The sequence below is a fragment of the Ovis aries genome, chromosome 10, assembly GCF_016772045.2.
Source record: "Ovis aries strain OAR_USU_Benz2616 breed Rambouillet chromosome 10, ARS-UI_Ramb_v3.0, whole genome shotgun sequence".
Classification (NCBI taxonomy): Eukaryota; Metazoa; Chordata; class Mammalia; order Artiodactyla; family Bovidae; genus Ovis; species Ovis aries.
In genome coordinates, this window is record NC_056063.1 from 13,865,558 (window position 1) to 13,885,353 (window position 19,796).

General features: G+C 45.1%; 1 protein-coding gene across 6 annotated transcripts in view; it reads right to left on the reverse strand.

The window, feature by feature from the left end:
- Positions 1 to 19,796, reverse strand: part of ENOX1 (ecto-NOX disulfide-thiol exchanger 1) — a 658,121-nt gene that overhangs the window by 129,730 nt on the left and 508,595 nt on the right. For all 6 annotated transcript variants that reach the window (XM_027973532.3, XM_060394299.1, XM_042254658.2 and 3 more), the window contains 2 exons: positions 8,872 to 8,978; positions 4,863 to 4,980 (listed from right to left, as the gene is read on the reverse strand). In XM_027973532.3, coding sequence (XP_027829333.1) covers positions 4,863 to 4,980; positions 8,872 to 8,978 — 225 coding nt within the window. The remainder of the gene's footprint in view (positions 1 to 4,862; positions 4,981 to 8,871; positions 8,979 to 19,796) is intronic.

A 19,796-nucleotide genomic window follows, 5' to 3' on the forward strand; every position in this document is an offset into this window, starting at 1 on the left:
GCCAATCTTCCCGAACGAATGCTTTGATACGTCTGTCTTGATTTTCAAATGTAATAACAAAACTCATTTTCATTTTCATCAGCATTTCAGTTTGGCTCCAGCAAATCCCTTTTCCCTCTTTAAGAGTCACCTGCTGAGCCTCAGTGACCAGCCTGCCCAGAGTGGAAGGGACAGCTGGTCTGGGCGAACTCTGGCTAAAGACACACTGTAAATTACCAGGAGTGGTAAACAGCCAAAGTACAAGGAAGCATTCTTCTTAATCAGAAGAGCAGAGATGGCCTGAAAAACTTTGATTAAAAGAAAAAATTAAACTCAAGGTATCATAGAAATCTTTCCTTTTCCAAAAACCAAAGTCCATTCTCTCTATCTCCCCATCAGAAATAAAACCTGTGGAGGTTGGTTTTTTGTTCTGGGAAGGCAGGACTGGTAGGAGGCTCCCAGGAGGAGATCCCCTCCTGGCATTTCTAAGAATTTCTGGGTCAGCTGCTGCCAGAAAGGTCTGAGGGAAAATCTCAAGATTTCAGAAGAAGAGGAAGGGCCAGGGGATTCCTTAGAGCAGGGAACCCCAACCTCTGGGATCTGATGCCTGATGACCTGAGGTGGAGCTGATGTAATAATAATAGGTATAAAGTACACAATAAATGCAATGTGCTGGAATCATCCTGAAACGATACCCTTATCCCTTAGTCCATGGAAAAAATCTCTTCCGTGAATCCAGCCTCTGGTGTCAAAAAGGTTTGGAATCACTGGAAAAGATGCAGAAGCTTACTTCTATTGTGAGTCTGGCAGCTTCCGTGTCAGTGCAGTAAAGTGCTGTCTTCAGAGGCCTGCTAAGAGGTGACTAGACATGCAAATTTGTAGATTAAAAAAAAAAAAAAATGAGTGGCCTGTTACCTAAAGAGATGCTTCCGAAAGACCCGTTTCCCTCAGGCTGCAGTGCAGGCAGCCGAACCTGAGCCACTTTCAGCAGTTCACAGGGATCTTTTGTCTGAGGCTTGGCCAAAGATCAAAGGGATTCCTGCTCTCAGGCTGTGTCCCCTGAATAGGCTGGGCTGAGAGAACCACCACCTGCCTTTTGGCAGGGTCTTGAGGGCCCGGTGGAACAAGGGTGGCTTTCCCTTCCATCTCATCAGTCCTGCAGTTCGCTCATAAACCACATGCCACGTTCTCTGGTCCATCTCGTTTGGAAAAGCACAAGAAAGACTCCAAACTCCTCAGGGCCTGGCATTTGCTCTCTGGTTCTTTCATCTCTGCTCTTGGCACCTGGTGCGGATCATGTACTGGTTGAGTTCATTAATTCTGCTGACCCAAGGAACAAGCCTGGAGAACGTTTTGCAAGCTCAGGTCTTATTTCAGGCTCTTATGAGATGCCTGGGGGAAAAAAAAGAGTCATAGCGGTCTGGGAAGGGCTCTTCGGTCAAACCTCCTGGGAGCATCTTTGGTCCTGACTGAGAAGAGAGGTCCTTGGTATCTTGCGGATTCTTCTCGAGCAGAGATTGCAGGTCATTCTATAGGTACATGCTTGCTACCACAGTCTGTAAGATTTTCTCTGTGGCTTATTATTATTCTTGTCTGCTCCTGAGCAGGGTATGAAATTATACATATTTCTTACTTGAGAAATTGGTAGGTTGTTTAAAAAGAAATGTCACCACCTCTCAAAAAAGAAAAAAAACTTACAGTTTCAATCAGAATTCCTGATTGAGCCTAGTCTTTTCTTCCCCACCTACCTTATAAGGATGTTAAGGATCCAGGTTTTGTGCAAACTTGCCCCACATCTAGAAACTTCAAAAATGATGAAAGCCTTTTTTTGAGAAAAAAATTACTTATTTATTGGAAGAGCTCGTTGAATTTAAGAAAAATTACACCCAAACTCACTCTCTTCTTCTGATATATGAAAGTGTGCAGAACAGAAATGCTCTGCGGAAGGTGCTTTCCTCACATAAGCAAATCCAACCCCAATAATCGAGCAGTCCTGAGAAATGTGACATCAGTTTAATAAGAGACATTACATTGACTCAGAAGTGTTTGGTTCATTTTCCAGACAAAAGATATATGGCTTCAAAACACAGCGCTGTGGTGCCTGCTTTTACGCTAGGCTTTGAAAGATTTAAATGAATGGAATTTGAGGATGAAAGGGAAATTTTCTAAGGCCTGGCTCTCAAATTTGAGCCTGCATGAGGATTCCCCACAGGGCTTTTTAAAATCACAGATTTTTGGATCTCACAACCCTCCTCCCCCATCCCTTGGAGTTGATGATTCAGTAAGTCCTGAGTAGGACCCAAGAAGTTTACATTTTGAATAAGTTCCTAGGGGATGCTAATATCGCTGGGCTGGGGAACAATGTTTTCAGGAACCACTGCTCTAAGGCAACGAAACTCCCCTCTGTATGCTCCTGTGCAGGAGCTTTTTCTTGTGATCATCTTATTCTCTCCTAAAGCACTGCAGAAACAGAGCGTTCTGATAGCTTATAAAAATTTTTTTAAAATTCATTAGTTAAAAAAATGTAAGTATAGTTGATTTACATTGCCGTGCCACTCTCTGCTGTGATTCAGTTATACACATACATTCTTTTCCATTATGGATCCCAGAAGACTGGATATATTATAGTTGCCTGTGCTGTACAGCAGGACCTTGCTGTTTATCCGGTCTAAATGTAATAGCTTACATCTACCAATCCCGAATTCCTAGTCTATCCCGCTCCTTCACCCCCGCTCCCCTTTGGCAACAACAAGGCTATTCTCTGTGTCTGTGAGTCTATTTCTGTTGTGCAGATAGGTCCATTTGTGCCGTATCTTAGATTCCATACATAAATGAGATTGTGTGGTCTTTATCTTTCTCTGACTTACTTCACTCAGTATGATAGTCTCTAGCTGCATCCACGTTGCTGCAAATGGCATTATTTCACTCTTTTTTATGGCTGAGTGGTATTCCCTTGTGTATATGCACCACATTCTCTTTACTCATTCATGTGTCGATGGACATTTAGGTTGTCTCCAGGAGGCATAACTCTCCCAGACTTCAGACAATACCACAAAGCTGCAGTAATCAAAACAGTGTGGTTATCTGTACAACAACAGACATATTGATCAATGGAACAGAACAGAGTCCAGAAATAAATCCACACCTACGGTCAATTAATCTCTTTCAAAGGAACTAAGACTATACAATGGGGAAAAAATATCTTCATCAGATGGTGCTGAGCAAGCTGTACAACTGCATGTAAATCAATGACGTTAGAACACACGCCCATGTCATGCACAAAAATAAACTCAAAATGGTTTAAAGACTTAAACATAAGACATGACAACATAGAACTTCTAGAAAATAGGAAAATCATTCTCTGACATAAATCATACCAATATTTTCTTAGGTCAGTCTCCCAAGGCAATAGAAATTAAAAAATTAACACATGGGACCTAATCAAACTTATAAGGTTTTGCACAGTAAAGGAAACCATAAAAAAAAAAAATGAAAAGACAATCTACGGACTGTAAGAAAATAAGATGTGACTGGCAAAGGCTTAATCTCCAAAATATACAAATAGCTCATACAAATAAACAACAACAGAAAACAACCAACCCTATTTAAAAATAGACAGAAGACCTTAATAGACATTTTTCCAAAGAAGACATACACATGGCAAGCAGGAACATGAAAAGATGCTCAGTATCGCTAACTATTAGAGAAATGCAAACCAAAACACCGATCAGAACAGCCATCATTAAAAAAGTTTACAAATAATAAACACTGGAGAGGGTATGGAGAAAAGGGAACACCCCGACACTGTTGGTGGGAATATAAGTTGGAACAACCGCTGTAGAGAACAGCCTGGAAGTCCCTCAAGAAACTAAAAATAGAATGACCATATGATCCAGCAATCCCACTGCTAGGCATTCACCTGGACAAACTCTAATTCAAAAAGATACACGTATCCTGCATTCGCAGCAGCACCACGGACAGCGGCCAAGGCACGGAAGCAGTCTAACTGACAACTTTGAACTCCTGATGACCTGATCATTTTGTAATCCTGATTTTGGCCTCTACTAACAAATTCATAAAAATCCATTGTTCCTGGTCACCTGAGTCCTTCTGTTAAAAGGCCTGGGAGAGGGGACTGTTTTATTCCCTTTTTGGTGGCAATGGTGGTTATTCCCAGCCCCTTCAGGCAACACTCCTCCCCTCAGACAAGCAGTCTCCCTGGGTGTCTCCTACCTCTGAGTGAGCATTTCCCCTGCGTGCTTTTATTGATACAACACCAAGGGAATTACACACAATTTGAGAAAAAGAGTTTTAAGTCGGCATCTCAGATTAGTCAGAGCATATAAAGCAAGATTCTCTCTAAGCCTCTCTCCTTTTTACAACTCAAGGACTGATGCCCCTTTCTTGGTACCAAATAGGGCCATCCCTTTGATCACAGGTTAGGAACTAAAATTTATTGGAAAAAAATCTAATTCTCCAAGCATGTTGCTTTGGAGGCTAGAAACCTTCTTTAGGGATTAAACATTTTCCATGAAAGAAGTACACTGACTGAAACCAAATTTTATCTGTATTTCAGCATCGGCAGTGGCTGCCACACTCTGGAAGAGGATTTTTATGGGAACAGACAAATGTCCCCGAAAAATAAAGTCTTAACAGGCCCAGACTCATGCAGATAAGGAACGACTGGGACAATTTAAATCATTATGTTTCCAAGAAGGAATTTCAAGTTCTATTAATAAAAGGCAGAGTCACTCAAAGAAGAGAAGTTTAGCGTAACTCAAATAAGAGTGAGTGATGTGACCACCTGCCGGTATGTACGCCCCAGCTGAGATTAGGAAGATCATTATGGTAGCTCACAAGGGTGTGGAGGTGATCAGCGTTACCTGATTCATCGACTCTCATTTTTTTAGTGGGGCTGTCACAGGTCTCATCGTCTGACATTTCCATCTCTTCTTCGCGACGGATGCCCATAAGCTGCTCACTCTGAGCATTCCGAAGTTCCTGGAAGCAGAGGACCCACGGGCGTCAGAGTCTCAGACACATGACATTGCTTTCTCAGTGGTCTCTCGGGGGATTAAGACTGACACAGACATGTCTTCACCTCCCAAACACTGCCCCACCTAACCCAGAGGGGAGTTCTGCGGGGTCTGGGGTGCGGACAGACCAAGGGATTTGATTCGCGAGAAATCCCTGCTCACCAAAGGTGAGTCAAGGGGTCGTTTGCAAGATATTCAATCTCTTGAGTCTTAATTTCCTCTTTGGTAAAAATGGGGGCAATAACATCCACCCTGGCAGGGCTGTTTTGAGGCTCCCACAGAAATGTCTATTACCAGGAATGGCACAATGGAGGGACTCAGCTAGTGATTAGGAATGCACACAGGAGAATTTTTTGAAAAGGCCTCATCTACCACTGAACTACGGGGGTCATTTTAGGTATATTTCATCTTTCTTAGGGTCAATTCACTCACTGAGATAGTGTGACAATAAGAGTTTTGAGGATAAACAAGTTAATAAACAAGTTAATGTGACATTCCTAGCATCATGTGGGATTGGTTCATTAAGTTGAAAATTAAGTCCATGCATAATAGTGTCCCTGAATGTATGTGCCCACATGTGATCTCTCTCTCTCTCTCTCTCTCTCACACACACACACACACACGCACACACACTTCAGATATCCAAAGGTGTTCCAGGACAAAATAAAAGCAGATGCCTTCTTTTCTGGTGTTTCACATTATCACAGGGGTTTATTGTTTGTGATGCAATGGTTGCTTTAGGATCCCTTTAAGATCTAAGGACTGTATTTTTCTCTGTTTCTCAGAGAAGTGACTGTAATCAAGGCATTTAATTTCTTTGAGTCTCAGTCTACTCACACATAAACGAGACAGTAGTAATACAAGGCTGTTTGAATGGAAAAGTGTTATGTTAAAATTCATTTTCAAATATAAAGAATTACATAATAAATTGTTTACTACTGTGCCTAAAAATCAGGATACTGTAATGGTTTATATTAAATTAGTATACTACTATTTTGCATCAAGCTGGATAATATATATTTATAAATTCTTATCTATTCTGTTCTCTTACATGTTCTGGCCTCAAAGGGGGAAAAAAACAAGAGCAGGGTTGCATTATTGTTTTTCTCCCCATTTAAACCAAAGTCTCTAAATAAAAGTCAAACAGTTAATATAATTTCACTTTATAATAAATAAATGTATGACTCACAATAAAACTAAATCACAACACTAATGTATTAATGGCATGACTTTAAACACAAAGTGCCCTTTCAATGGATGGATGTGTCTGTATTATTCTGTTATAGGTTCTCTCAATTCTCCTCTCTCCATAGTGCACAGATTGTAACTGAAGCACGATGGATGGGGAATTATGTTTCGCCAATCACACTCGCACGATCAGCTCTGAACCCCAGGAACCACTACTGCAGAAACAGGGAAGTCACCTAAGACAGAGAGAGGGAGAGGTAGAAGGGACATCCCTGGGACAGGACCACCCGTCACAGGGCAGTCCTGAGCGGCACAAGGATGAAGGCAGCGTTCCCTTATTTGACCGTGCCACCCAGCAGAGAGAGGTTCCAATTCCGTCTTAAATAACACCATCGGAGCTCGCAGGCGGATGTCACATGTGATTAGTGGGGAGGTTTTTAGATTGTGGACAGCTAATCTTTCCACTGACAAGGAGCCCCCTTTCCCCAGGAGGTGGCCTGAAAATACTCAAAACAAAGAAACTTCAGGTGGAAAGAATAAAGGAGGCTGAAAGGGTCTGTTGTTTAGTCTTTACAATTAATGACAAACTGTCATACAGTAGCTGTTCTCATGGGGAAGGGTGATGGAAAGGAAAAAAAAAACTGAAGGGGGAACAAAAAGCTGTGGGTGTTTCCACAGGGTGCCCCTGGTTCAGCAGTAAATCACTAGTACACTCTAATAAATCTGTAAAGGTGTTGCCGATAATTAACAGATGCTGTTCACGGGAACGTGGAGAAAATCAAGCCAATTATCAAGCTTATATGCAACTGAGAAATCATCCACAATGTTAAACTGCCAACTGGTATTTAATCAGTTAGGCGACATGGAGGAGAGAAAATCAAAGGTAATTCAGAATTCTATTTCCTGGTATATCAAGAGAGGCAGTGGGAGTGGCAGGGAGACACAAAGACCCTTTCCAGGAGCATCTCTCTGGACTGCTTCCGTTTCTGCCTCCCAGGAGGGAGTGAAGCAAGCAGGGTTCCTTGGGACAAAGCCGGAACGCTTTGCGTGTCCTGTTCAGCAAAGAAGAGGATGGCCCTGCACAGGGGGAGGCGGCAGGGCTAGGGGAGCAGGATCAGACATGGCAGGAAGCCTGATGCATCAGTGAGTTGCTGACACTCACGTACCAATGCCAGATTTGGTAGGTCTGGATTTATTTAGAGTCAAGCCACCTGCCCTTCTTTTAACATTTCTCCTAGTAGGTCTGGTTTTATGCGAAGCCAAAAAAGTAAACAATTCATAGGCAGATCATTCCCACATCTGAATTGTGCTTTATGGATTCCAATGAGTGTTTCAGAACACCCATCTTGGATAGTTCATCATTGATTTCCGGGACTCTTTCCTCCTGAAAATCAACCCTGACATGGGTCCTGAGTCAGTGTCTGCGAGAGCCTGAGATGAGTTCCTGTTGGGTTTCTGGCCCCCTCTCCCCAACACTGAAGAGAAACCCCACCTCCTCCTTATCCATCATCCTGGGCAGAGGAACAGAATTGTATCAGTCACTGGCCACATTCTCCGAATTTGTGAACAAAATAAAAAATGTCCTTCTTCATAATAAATTGCACTAGCGTTTTAAGTGTCCCATTATTGTGAAGTCATTCAGTATTCACCATAATAACAGTGATAATAAAGAATTCATTTGGTATGCATGTGGATGCTACAGCTAGCGCCATTGGTATTCAGCTGTAATTTAGCATTAGTTAATGGGCACTTAAAATGCTACCCAGATGATTGATTCCCCAGCACTCTGTGGTTCCTCAAACTCTACATAAAACACTTATTTTCCAAGTGTGAGCCAAAATCATTAAATAAATAAACCTTACCTTCTATAAGTTTGGGATATGGAAAGAGGGGGTTATCATTTAGAGAGCTTTAATATTAACATGCTAGAGATGGAGAAGCATCCAAATGAAAGACATTCTCTCGTTAAATTAAAAAAAAAAGAAGAAGAAGCAAACAAAGACAGTATACTTACTTTCAAATTACAGGTTCAAAGCGTACACTACACTGCAGGGTTAAAAATAACAGCTGGACGAGCAATGACTCATGACACATTCTGGTTCTTTTAGGTGGCAGGGAAGGTCGAGGTCTGAGCTCTTGCCTTGGGGTAGATACTCACACTTCACACATGCACTGATGTAGAAAGGTGGACAGTGCTAGCTGGGACATTCACTACCTGGGGACATCTGCTCTGGGGAGGGATCTGACGGGACTCATCGGCTGGCACAGGTGACTACAGCACTGCCTAAGATGAGAAGATGCGGATGAAAGGCGCACTTGCCATTTCTAGCCAAGGGGCAAATGGTAACCATGGTGCCGCAGTAAAGACCAGTTTTCTATTTTACATTACACTTTTTTCGGCACGATGATTACGCCGAGGGCTCTTTACTATGAATGGGAGAGATGCTTTTCTCTGCAGGAAAGAAAAGCTCTCCGTTCTCCAGGCATCAGGTCAGCTGCTTTTATGGACCAGGGGAACAATCTGAGCTGGATGTGGGGCTGACAGTGAGACAGGACCCGGGCCGGTGGACTGCCCGCTGTAACAGAAACCATCATGGCTGCAGCCACACTCTTCCCTGCCAATCCAGCTGTGTGACGGTGGTTAGAAAGTAATAATAAAATCACCAACCTCAGAGTGCTTTCGCCAAATGTCTATGTTCTTGCGCTGAGCTTTCGAGAAATGGTCCCAAGCTTTTTGTCTGGTAGAAGCGTTGAAAACGGCCACAATCTGCTCAACTTTGGTGAACAAGGAAGTCAAACAAGACAAGTAATTTATGTTGTGATCACTCCAGGGAAGCAAAGCAAAGGCACTCAGAGTCTATAGGTGATGTCACAGTAGAAATGACATCATCCATATCCATCCAATTTGTGCCTTTTCGTACTTACATGTTAGCAAGGTTGGGGAGGTCTCCCTTCAAGTCTGTCTCCACAACTTTAGGTTAACACAAGTTCTAAATACGGCTGGGGAAAGGGCACGGACTTTGGCACCCAAGCCTTCTTTAGCTCGTGTCTAAAAACATGCCTTGGTGGATCTGTCGACGCAGATCTATAGATATCCAGGCACTGGTGGTGGCATACAGACACAGATCTACAGATCCAGGAGCGCCTGGGGTGGGGGCTGAGCAGTGAAGCCGGGGTGGAGTGGCTGACCAGGCAAGAGCCAAACATCCACCTTTCCCTCTGCTGGCCTCCATCTCAAGGGCCCTGTGGCCGCCCTCTGAAGACATTACCGTGTCCAAGTTCCAAGGCGGGGCAGTGAGTAGTGGTCTCAAGGCCATTTTTACTCATTGGTCCCCCTTTCTCCCCTGTGGCACCCACTGCAGCCAGCCCTCCAGCCCTCCGGCAGTAAACAGGAGCCATCACCTCCACTTCAAGACAGACCGAGGCTCTCACCCAACCAGCAGCACACTGCATGCAGGTCTTAACACAACACCATACGGTGCCCTCCATGGTTTCAGCACGGCCACGGACCATTCTCGGTGACTCTGTTTTCACTTTCATAACGCTCCCCTCCCCGCTCAGGCTCCCAACACCTTGAAGTCCTACTTCTATCACTTTGACTTAACGTAGCACTTCTGTGGCTCCCAGGCGAGGTCCTATGTCCACGTCAGTGCTGAGGGGTGGTGAACAAAGCTCTCCAGGGAAAGGAAAGGACTCTTAGCAGTGCAGTTCAGAGGTGGGGCCAACCGACTGCAGATTTAATTTTGCTCAAGCAGTTATCAATCTACTAAGCACGGGATTAAGGAAATCGTGGCACTGAATGAACTGTATGATTAAACCTGAACTTCTAAACATTTAGGAAATGTTAGGAAAGCACAGGTAAAATGAGCTTCTTATGGATGCTAACGCTCTACTTAACATAAATCTTTCTTAAGTGATTTCCCACGGCTCTATTATAAAAAAGGACATCAAAGCTCTTCCAAATCTTCCAGGTGTCCAAAGAATGTCAAAGAGAAATAGAATAATGCCCGCAGAAGAGCAGCACCTGGTGCCCCAATTTCAAAAGTGAGCCCACAAAACAAACAAGTGTGTGATGGAGGAGAGGAAGAAAGTGGATTTCCTTCACTGACGACACGGTGCTGGCCAAGTCGCTGCAGTCATGGCCGACTCTTCATGACCCTATGAACTGCAGCCCACCAGGCTCCTCTATCCATGGGGATTTTCTAAGCCAAGATTACTGGAGTGGGTTGCCATGCCTTCCTCCAGGGGATCTTCCCGACCCAGGGATCGAACCTGCGTCTCTCATGTCTCCTGCATTGGCAGGAAGCCCTACTACATGGTAAATATCTTCTAATATTAACGAGCAACTACTTCTCACTCTGTGGGCGATTTTCACAGGGGCTCTCCCGTGGACTGTCTTCTGCCTCAAGGGAATCCCAACTCCGAACCTCCTTATCAAACTTCATCCTCTGGTCACCTGATGAATTTGTTGCGCTTACTTGGAGCAGGAGGATCTGTGGCCAGCTAAGCTCTCCCCCACCTGGAGTACACTCAGTTCCCCTAGCCTGCCTCACGTAGAGGAAGGAACACTGCCAGGCCAGTCCCACCAAGCCACCCCCAGTGCTGACTTTCCCCTGACCACCCACCCCCAGGGCTCCGCTCAACTGCGTGGCTGGTGGAGAACTGGTTTGGCTCCCGCCACCTAGGTTTCCTGTTGCTTTGTCTGTGGGGAGGCTGCAAGAATCTGGGGCTTCAATCTGCCTGCTGCACAGGCAACAGAGAGCGGCCAGCCCAAAAGGCCACAGTGGGATTCACCGTCTGATGAGATTATCTGTCTGGGGTGGTGATCGTGGGATTGTTAGGGAGTAAAGGGTTCCATTGCTTTTAATAGTAGAACTCTAACCAGCATCATGGTTAGTTGACGGTGTCCTGAATGGTGGGTGTCCTGACACCAGGCCTGAGGACAAAGCACAGGACGGGTTGAGACTGAGTATCTAGGGGGTGAAAGTCAACATTCTGCCACCAGTCAGGGAAGGCTGTTAATAGAGGGGATACACAACAGTGAAAATTGTGAGTCACACATATGTGTGTGGAGTGGCAGGAAAGAGGGATCATTAATGCACGTGGAGGCGTACAGAAGGCAAGGCACATAGAACAAAGATTGCACAGGTTCAAGGGTAAAAACAGACGCCCCGGTATCTACTGAAGCCCAGTACTCTTGAAGATATTCACTGTTTGAGGTGAAGTGCCTCAATTATTTAGAACATGATATTACCACATCCCAGGGCATAAGTTCAATTCATTCATTCATTCAGCAAACATAGAAGATCCTCCGAATGACCAAGCATTTGACTGATTGTTAGAAACACACGATTAAGACAAAGCTCATGCCCTTGAAGAGATCACTCTCTCTAGGGAGAAATAAAGACAAGCAGGTAATTACCCTACACAAGAGCAGTACTGATGACAGCTACCAGTCCATTCTAAAGGAGATCAGCCCTGGGTGTTCTTGGAAGGAATGATGCTGAAGCTGAAACTCCAGTACTTTGGCCACCTCATGCGAAGAGTTGACTCATTGGAAAAGACTCTGATGCTGGGAGGGATTGGGGGCAGGAGGAGAAGGGGACGACAGGATGAGATGGCTGGATGGCATCACTGACTCGATGGACATGAGTTTGAGTGAACTCCGGGAGTTGGTGATAGACAGGGAGGCCTGGCGGGCTGCAATTCATGGGGATGCAAAGAGTCGGACACAACTGAGCAACTGAACTGAACTGATAGGGACACAGAAACTAACTCGGTTAGGTGGGAATCAGGTGGAACATCCCCAAAGAAGGCCACATCTGCTAAGTCTTAAATGATGAATCAATGGCTTGCCCAGTAGAGAAGGCAGGGGCAGCTGGTTCAAAGGTGGGCATGGAGCTGTGAAAGGGCTTTGTGTGAAAGTAGCTGGTGGGGATGGGGCTGAATCTGGGTGAGAATGACTCAGGAGGGACTGTGTATGTTATAAGCCAGAGCCAGAGGAGGCACCATCAAGTAGGATTTGTTGGGGAGAGATGATGAAGGCTTCGATTAACACAGGGCACTGGGTGGAGAGAGTTGCAAGGAGTCAATAGGACACAGTGGCTGACCTGCTATAAGGCTGGAGAGAAGAGAGAACAGAATGACTCAAGCTTGGAAAGTACACCAGAGACCAAGAGGATGAGCACAGTGGAGGTCTGCAAAAGGAGATCAGGAGTTGACTTCTGGACAGGCTGAATCTGAAATACCGGAAGGTCATCCACATGGAGCGAAAACATTAACACACATCAGAGGTGCAGGAACAAAAGTCAGAATTCAGAGATTTATCTTGAATTTTCTGGGCCATTTTCAAGTTCATGTAATTAATTGTATTCTGTCCAATAGCACATTAACTAAAATGATTATCTTTATTTCTTATTAAGTTTTATACTCCCTACCCCGCCCCACACATTAACAAGTTAAAGAAACCTCAAAACCAAAATCCCCAAACTGGGTAACCTGGCTTAGGTTTAAAAAATAAATCGCACAGTATTTCTGAGGTCCAGCTGACTCCTCTCATTTCGGTGCAGACTACCCCTGAACCAGATGTGTCTTTCAAATGAAAAGTGCACGAAAGGACTCAGAAGAATGCTAGGCTTGGCGTAAATTCATCCTCATTAGGGAAACACTGTCTCAAAGAGTATGCCCTCATGGATGGGATTCCAAGACAGCGTATTTTTAAAATCATAAATCAGGACGACTGCTAGGATTGATGTCCCAGGGAAAGATCATTCAGTCATTGTCTCCAGCAGGACACACCAAAGAGCAAGCTGGTGAATTCGACTACCACTCACCGCTTCCCCAGAATGATTTACACTACATATTCTATACAAGGCAAAACTACAAGTAGTTGCTAACATGGGATCTTCAACACTCTACTTCAGTGCTGAGAGAAATAGTACACAAGATGGTGCTGGGCTGCGTTCACAAAGACAGCCTGCAGAAGTTGAGCTGTGAGCAGAATAAAGTCACGTCAACCTCCACGGGGCCGTCACCACCCAGGGGTCTGCAGAGTGGTGGCTGGAGGCCCCACACCAGCTTACAGCGGTTAGAATACTTCAGCATTCTGGAAGCATTATCAATAGAAAGAGCTCTCAGTATGAGAGTTAGTATGTACTCTTCATTCTTTGCAAATCCCCCCTCCCATTCTATGTATTCAGTCTAGTTCAGCAGCTCTGTCGTGTCTGACTCTCTGCGGCCCCATGGACGGCAGCACGCCAGACTTCTCTGTACATCACCAACTCCTGGAGCTTGCTCAAGCTCACGTCCATCGAGTCGGTGATGCCATGGGTTTCTACCTATTCAGTTAGTTCAGTTCAGTCGCTCAGTCGTGTCTGACAAATTAAAAGTGACGGCCATAAAAGGAAATGAAGTGGGGTCATTTGTGGTGGATGTGGATGGACCAGAGTCTGTCATACAGAGTGAAGTATGTCAGAGAGGGAAAAACATATATGTGATATATTATTATAATGCATATATGTGAAATCTAGAAAAATGGTACAGAGGAGCCTGTCTGCAGGGCAGGAATAGATACAGACGCAGAGAACAGATGATGGGGACACAGAGGGGCAAGGGAGGGTGAGATGCACTGGGGCAGGAGGATTGACATGTATACGCTGCCACACGCGAAGAAGCTAGCTAGTGGGAAGCTGCCGCGGAGCGCCGGGAGCTCAGCTCGGGGCTCTGCGGTGACCTGGAGCGGGGGATGGGGGCAGGAAGGAAGTCCAAGAGGGAGCGCATATTTGGGGTACATAGAAATGATTCACTTCCTTGTACAGCAGAAACGAACACAACACTGTAAGGCAGTTACGTGTGTGCATGCTCAGTGGTGTCAGGCTCTCTGCAGCCCATCAGGCTCCTCTGCCCATGGAATCTTCCGGGCAAAAATACTGGAGTTGGGTACCGTTTCCTGCTCCACGGGATCCTGCTGACCCAGGGATCTAACCCTAAAGCAATTATCCTCAATAAAAGAATAAGAGAGACTGATTTTTGTCAAAAGGATGCCTGAACATCCATCTTCAGGGGTGACAGTCGAGTCCCGGAGGATACATCTGGCAGGTGTAAAGGAACATAAGGGCCGGATGAGGAGAGGAAATGGCTCATCGCCCTTTGAAGAAACCTCTTGCGAAAGGATAAACTGAAGTATACTAAACTTGGTGAAGTTTATTTCAGCAAAAGCGGATTCCAACCGAGCAGCAGGGAACCGGAAGTGGCCAGGAGTGCTCCACTGGTGGAGACGGGGCGGGGTGGGGGCACTCACCGGGAGCAGGCAGAGGCTGAGCAAGGACACTGCTGACTCGCTGGCGCTCGGACCCCGGCTGCTTATTTGCGAGAGGCTGCCCTCGGGTTTCTGTCTTAACCTTGAGGCATTTGCAGGCGGAGGGTTTGGTTTGCATCCTTAGGCCACCATGGCCTGAGAGTTTCCTCAGCCTAACGGCCTCTACGTTTAATTAACTGAACACCGTGTGTGTGTGTGTGTGTTGTGTGTGTGTGGTGTGGGGTGTGTGTGTGTGTGTGTGTGTGTGTGTGTGTGTGTGTGTGCGCGCGCGCGCACTCAGTGGTGTCTGGCTTTTTGCAATCCCCTGGACTGTAGCCCCGCCAGGCTCCTCTCTCCACGGATTTTCCGGACAAGAACATTGGAGTGGGTTGCTATTTCCTACTCCGGGGCATCCTCCTGCCTCAGTGATCGAACCCACGTCTCTTGCAAGTCCTGCACTGGCGGGTGAAGTCTTTGCTGCTGTGCCACTGGGAAGCCCAACAGAACACCTTACTAGTGATTATTCATTCTCTTATACACGTAACAGGCACACATACTTGTTAGGGTTTTTTTTTTAATTCTGAAGAATTTATGCACATAGGCGTGCATGTTGAGTGTATAAGAGAACTGAACAGCCTACTAGTGAGTGACTGTTCATTCTCTAATATACATAACATGTACCTGTATGTGTATAAATTCCTCAGAACTTCAAAAAAATCCTACAACTAAGTAATTTAATACATTTTTCCGGTATTTCTCCCCCACTTCAAACTGTTTGGACATCTGTTGACTTCAGAACAGACTTCTTACATGAGAGAGAACTTTACAGATTCTCTTGAGAAGCACTTGACTTCAGTCTTCTCAGAAAAGACAAGCTCAGAACAGGGCATTCTGGGTAAACACCCAGGAACAGATCCCACTCCAATACGCTTTTGGGGAAGGAGCCAGGCACCAGACTTCTGGGCCGCCCCAGGTTCCTGATTTTTGAGCTCTGGACAGAAAAGCATTGGAAGCAGTCAAAGAGGAAGGTTTAGCTCCTCCTGAGAACAAACACAGACCTCCTCCACATCCTCCTGAGCTTAGGTCTGAGTCTCTGAACCTCCTGCATCTTCTGTTCCCGCCAAACAGCTGTGACACCACCATCCATTTGGTGGTGGTGATTTAATCGCTGTCTGTGTCTGACTCTTGGGGCCCCATGGACTGTAGCTTGCCAGGCTCCTCTGTCCATGGAATTCTGCAGGCAAGAATACTGGAGCGAGTTGCCATTCCCTTCTCCAGGGGATGTTCCCAACCCAGGGATCAAACTCAGCTCTCCTGCACTGCGAGCGGATTTTGACTGAGCCACTAGGAAAGGCAGATACCTGGAGAAATTGATGAAGTCCTCACAGGCAGTCAGCCTGCTTACATAGAGCACCTCAAACAAATCTTCCAGGAAGAATGTTTGTTCTTAAAACTTATCTAGGTTCCTGATAGAACCTTAAACTCTGTGGGGTTCAGAGGAAATTTTATTTCCCTTTAAGAGCCAACATTTTCCCAGATTCTCTGTGAATGGCTCTGAGAGATTTTCAAAGGCATGTAACCAGTGAAAGAGGGGAGTTTCCCCACCCTGGCTCATCCGTGCTGTAATTAAATACTAAAAGCTGGGGTGGGATGGATGAGCCTTGGTGGATTGAAGAATTAGAACAGAGAAGGAGTAAGTGATCCAGGGCTTCTGGGATGCCCAGAGGAGCGAGACAAAGCCAGAGGGAGGAGCAGTTAGTGTCGAACACAACAGGGGAGGCTGCTAGAGCGGCTCCCAGAGATTCCTGTGCCCTTGCTCTGGTTCTGGGTCCTCAGCTCAGGAGCCAGTCAGTCTGGCGGGAAGCCCAGGAAACAGAATTAACTCGGCCAAACCCATACATTAAGGAGGCATGGGCTGGAATTTCAAGTCGAGGAGGAAAAACGGCCTTCTGGGGTTCTGTCTTGAGACAAGTCAAAGGAATCATGCTGTGTAACCCTGTGAAATCCATGACAGCCTTGTTAAAAAGTGAAAGGGTTAGTCGCTCAGTCGTGTCCCACACTTCATGACCCCATGGACTGTAGTCCATGGAATTCTCCAGGCAAGAATACCAGCGTGGGTTGCCATTCCCTTATTCCGGGGATCTTCCCGACCCAGGGATCAAACCTGGGGCTTCTGCAACGTGGGTGCATGCTAGGCCACTTCAGTCATGTGTGACTCTCTGCGACCCTCTGGACCGTAGCCTGCCAGGCTCCTCTGTCCGTGGGATTTCCCAGGCAGGAACACTGGAGTGGGTTGCCATTTCCCTCTCCAGGGGATCCGCCTGACCCAGGGATCAAACTCATGTCTCTTACGTCTCCTGCTCTGTAGGCAGATTCTTTACCATCTGAGCCACCTGCGGCCAAAACATCACCAGCAGGTGCCACGGTTCTGAACTTCCTGTCTGGATGAGGTAAAAAAATCTGATTTTGAGGGGGAATGGGATGGGGCTAGGAAGAAACACATGCTGATCAAACTGTAAAAAAAAAAAAAAAAAAAAAAGGAAAAAGGAAAAAGAAAAGGGTCCTTTAAGCAAATTTTAAGCAAGCAGGAAATGGTGACACTCTTCAAATAAATGCTAGGATACTGGACAGTGACTTTTTAAGCTTTGTATAAATCCCACTACATTTCAGAGACCTGTAGATGCCTTTATTTAATGCATCTATTCGAAGATTCAGGGAAGTAACCTAAGAAAAATCCATGAGACTATTATAATTTTAATGGTCCCTTACAATATATAGCACTCATTAGGCTTTTTAAGATCCAATAAATCACCCTGTCTAGATTATCCCTTTGGACTAAATGAAAGTAATATATGTATATATGAAAAAAGGAATAAATTGAAGTCAGAGTCTATCTTCCCATCCTGACTACTTCCCACCCAGTGTCTCTTTTTATTTCTGTACTTATATTTTTAAACTGGAGGATAATTGCTTTATAGCATTGTGTTAGTTTCCGCTGTATGACAAAGTGAATCAATTATGTGTATACACATACAGCCTCCTGCTTGTATATGCGTGGAACCTCCCTCCATCCCTCTCCTCTAGGTCATCACAGAGCATGCGGCTGAGCTCTCTGTGCTGTTCAGCACGTTCCGTGTCTCTCTTTAAACTACTGTTAAGAGCCTATCTCTCCTGAGAAAATGTTATATGCAGAGTACACACTGTGTATTTTTCTATGTGCAACCTTTTTAAACTTACATAGAAGTGCTATTATATACAGTGTGCTATCTCTGAGCTTCCCTGGTGGCTCAGATGGTAAAGAACCTGCCTGCAATGCAGGAGACCTGCATTCGATCCCTGGATTGGGAAGATCCCCTGGAGAAGGGAATGGCAACCCACTTCCAGTATTCTTGCCTGGAGAATTCCACAGGGTCGTGTTTGGAAATCTAGCCTTATGTGCATAATTAACAAGGCTGCAGTGGACACCCTCAAACCTATTTTCTGGCACATTCTTACGTAAATATCTTTATAAGAGATTCTTAGCAGTGGGAAAAAGATAAAGAGCATCTGAATTTTTAAGTGCTATCACCAAGTTTCATTACAATTCTCTGCCCACTAAGTGTTTTTCAGATTCTTTCTCTATCCCATGTCAACAGCTGGTCATCACGTGTTTAAATCCTGCCATTCCTGATCAATGAGAAAAGGCTTGAAGGATGTAATGGCCGGTGCTCTGAATCTGAGCCATCTACGTTTGCAGTTTCCATCATGAATCACAGAAAGATGCCTACAGATTCATCAAAGTAGCCCCTCTGTCAGCAGTTGGCTTGTCTATCATTCATCAGGAAGGGGAGAGATACAGTTTCCGGGTGTCCCTTCTTCTTTGCGACCTTCAAAATAGTGACCCTGCTTTCCTCTGGGTCACCATCAACTCCATGAGTGGTGCCAGGAAAATCAGGCAACAGTTGTTGGCTATTTCTACTTACTTAGACTTAATTGGGCAGACACTACACTTGATTTTAAACAGTGGTTTTCAAAATGTGGATCCTGGACCAGTACCATAAGCATCACTTGAAAACTTATTAAAATGCAAGGAGCCCCTACACTTACTGATTAGAAACTCTAGGGGTGGGGTCCAGCAAATTATTCTTCTGAAAAACATTCTCCCAGTTTTACTGAGATATAATTGACATTGTGTAAATTTAAGGTATACCACATAATGATTTACTATAGGTAGATATTGTGAAATGATTACCCCAAGGTTACTTAACATCCATCATCTCACCTGGGTACCATATTTTTTTCTTGTGATGAAAAATATTTAAGATTTACTGTCTTAGCACCTTTCAAGTATGCATTACAGTATTGTTAACTATCGCTACCATGCTGTACATTTCATCCCTGGGAATTATTTATAACCAGAAGTTTGTTCCTTCGGACTGCCTTCACCACTTTGCTGCACCTCCACCCTCTGCCTCTGGCAACCACCAGTCCAGATGCTCTTTTCTAAGGTCTCCAGATCATACTCACACATAATAAAAGTTTGAGAATCTCTGATTTAAAAATATTATCTCATTAAAATTTCCCAACAGCTCTCCATGTATTGAATGCTATGGTTTTTCTAGTAGTCATGTATGGATGTGAGAGTTGGACCATAGAGAAGGCTGAGCACAAAAGAATTGATGCTTTCAAACTGCAGTGTTGGAGAAGACTCTTGAGAGTCTCTTGGACAGCAAGGAGACCAAACCAGTCCATCCTAAAGGAAATCAAGCCTGAATATTCACTGGAAGGACTTGATGCTGAAGCTGAAGCTCCAAAGCTTTGGCCACCTGATGTGAGGAGCCGACTCGCTGGCAAAGACTCCGATGCTGGTAAAGACTGAGGGCAGGAAGAGAAGGGGGCGACGGAGGATGAGGTGGTTGGATGGCATCATCGACTCAATGGACCTGAGTCTGAGCAGACTCTGGGAGACGGTGAAGTATAGAGAAGCCTGGTGTGCTGCAGTCCATGGGGTTGCAAAGAGTTGGATATGACTGAGCGATGAACAATCATAACTCTCTGAGGCAAGAGTTATCATTATGCCTGTTTCACTGACAAAGAAACTGAGATTCACAGAGAGGTGTCATTACCAGTCACGTACTTGGCAAGTGGTAAAGCTGGGAATGGAAATAGTGTCTGGGCCACTTCACATCATGCATTTATAACCATTTGTACGTGGATCTCTACTATGAGCCCAAGTCTTATGAACACTGGGGAGCGCTAGACCTTTTACAAGGCACCAAAGACAAAAAACGCCAAGGATGCTGCTGGTCCTCACAGCC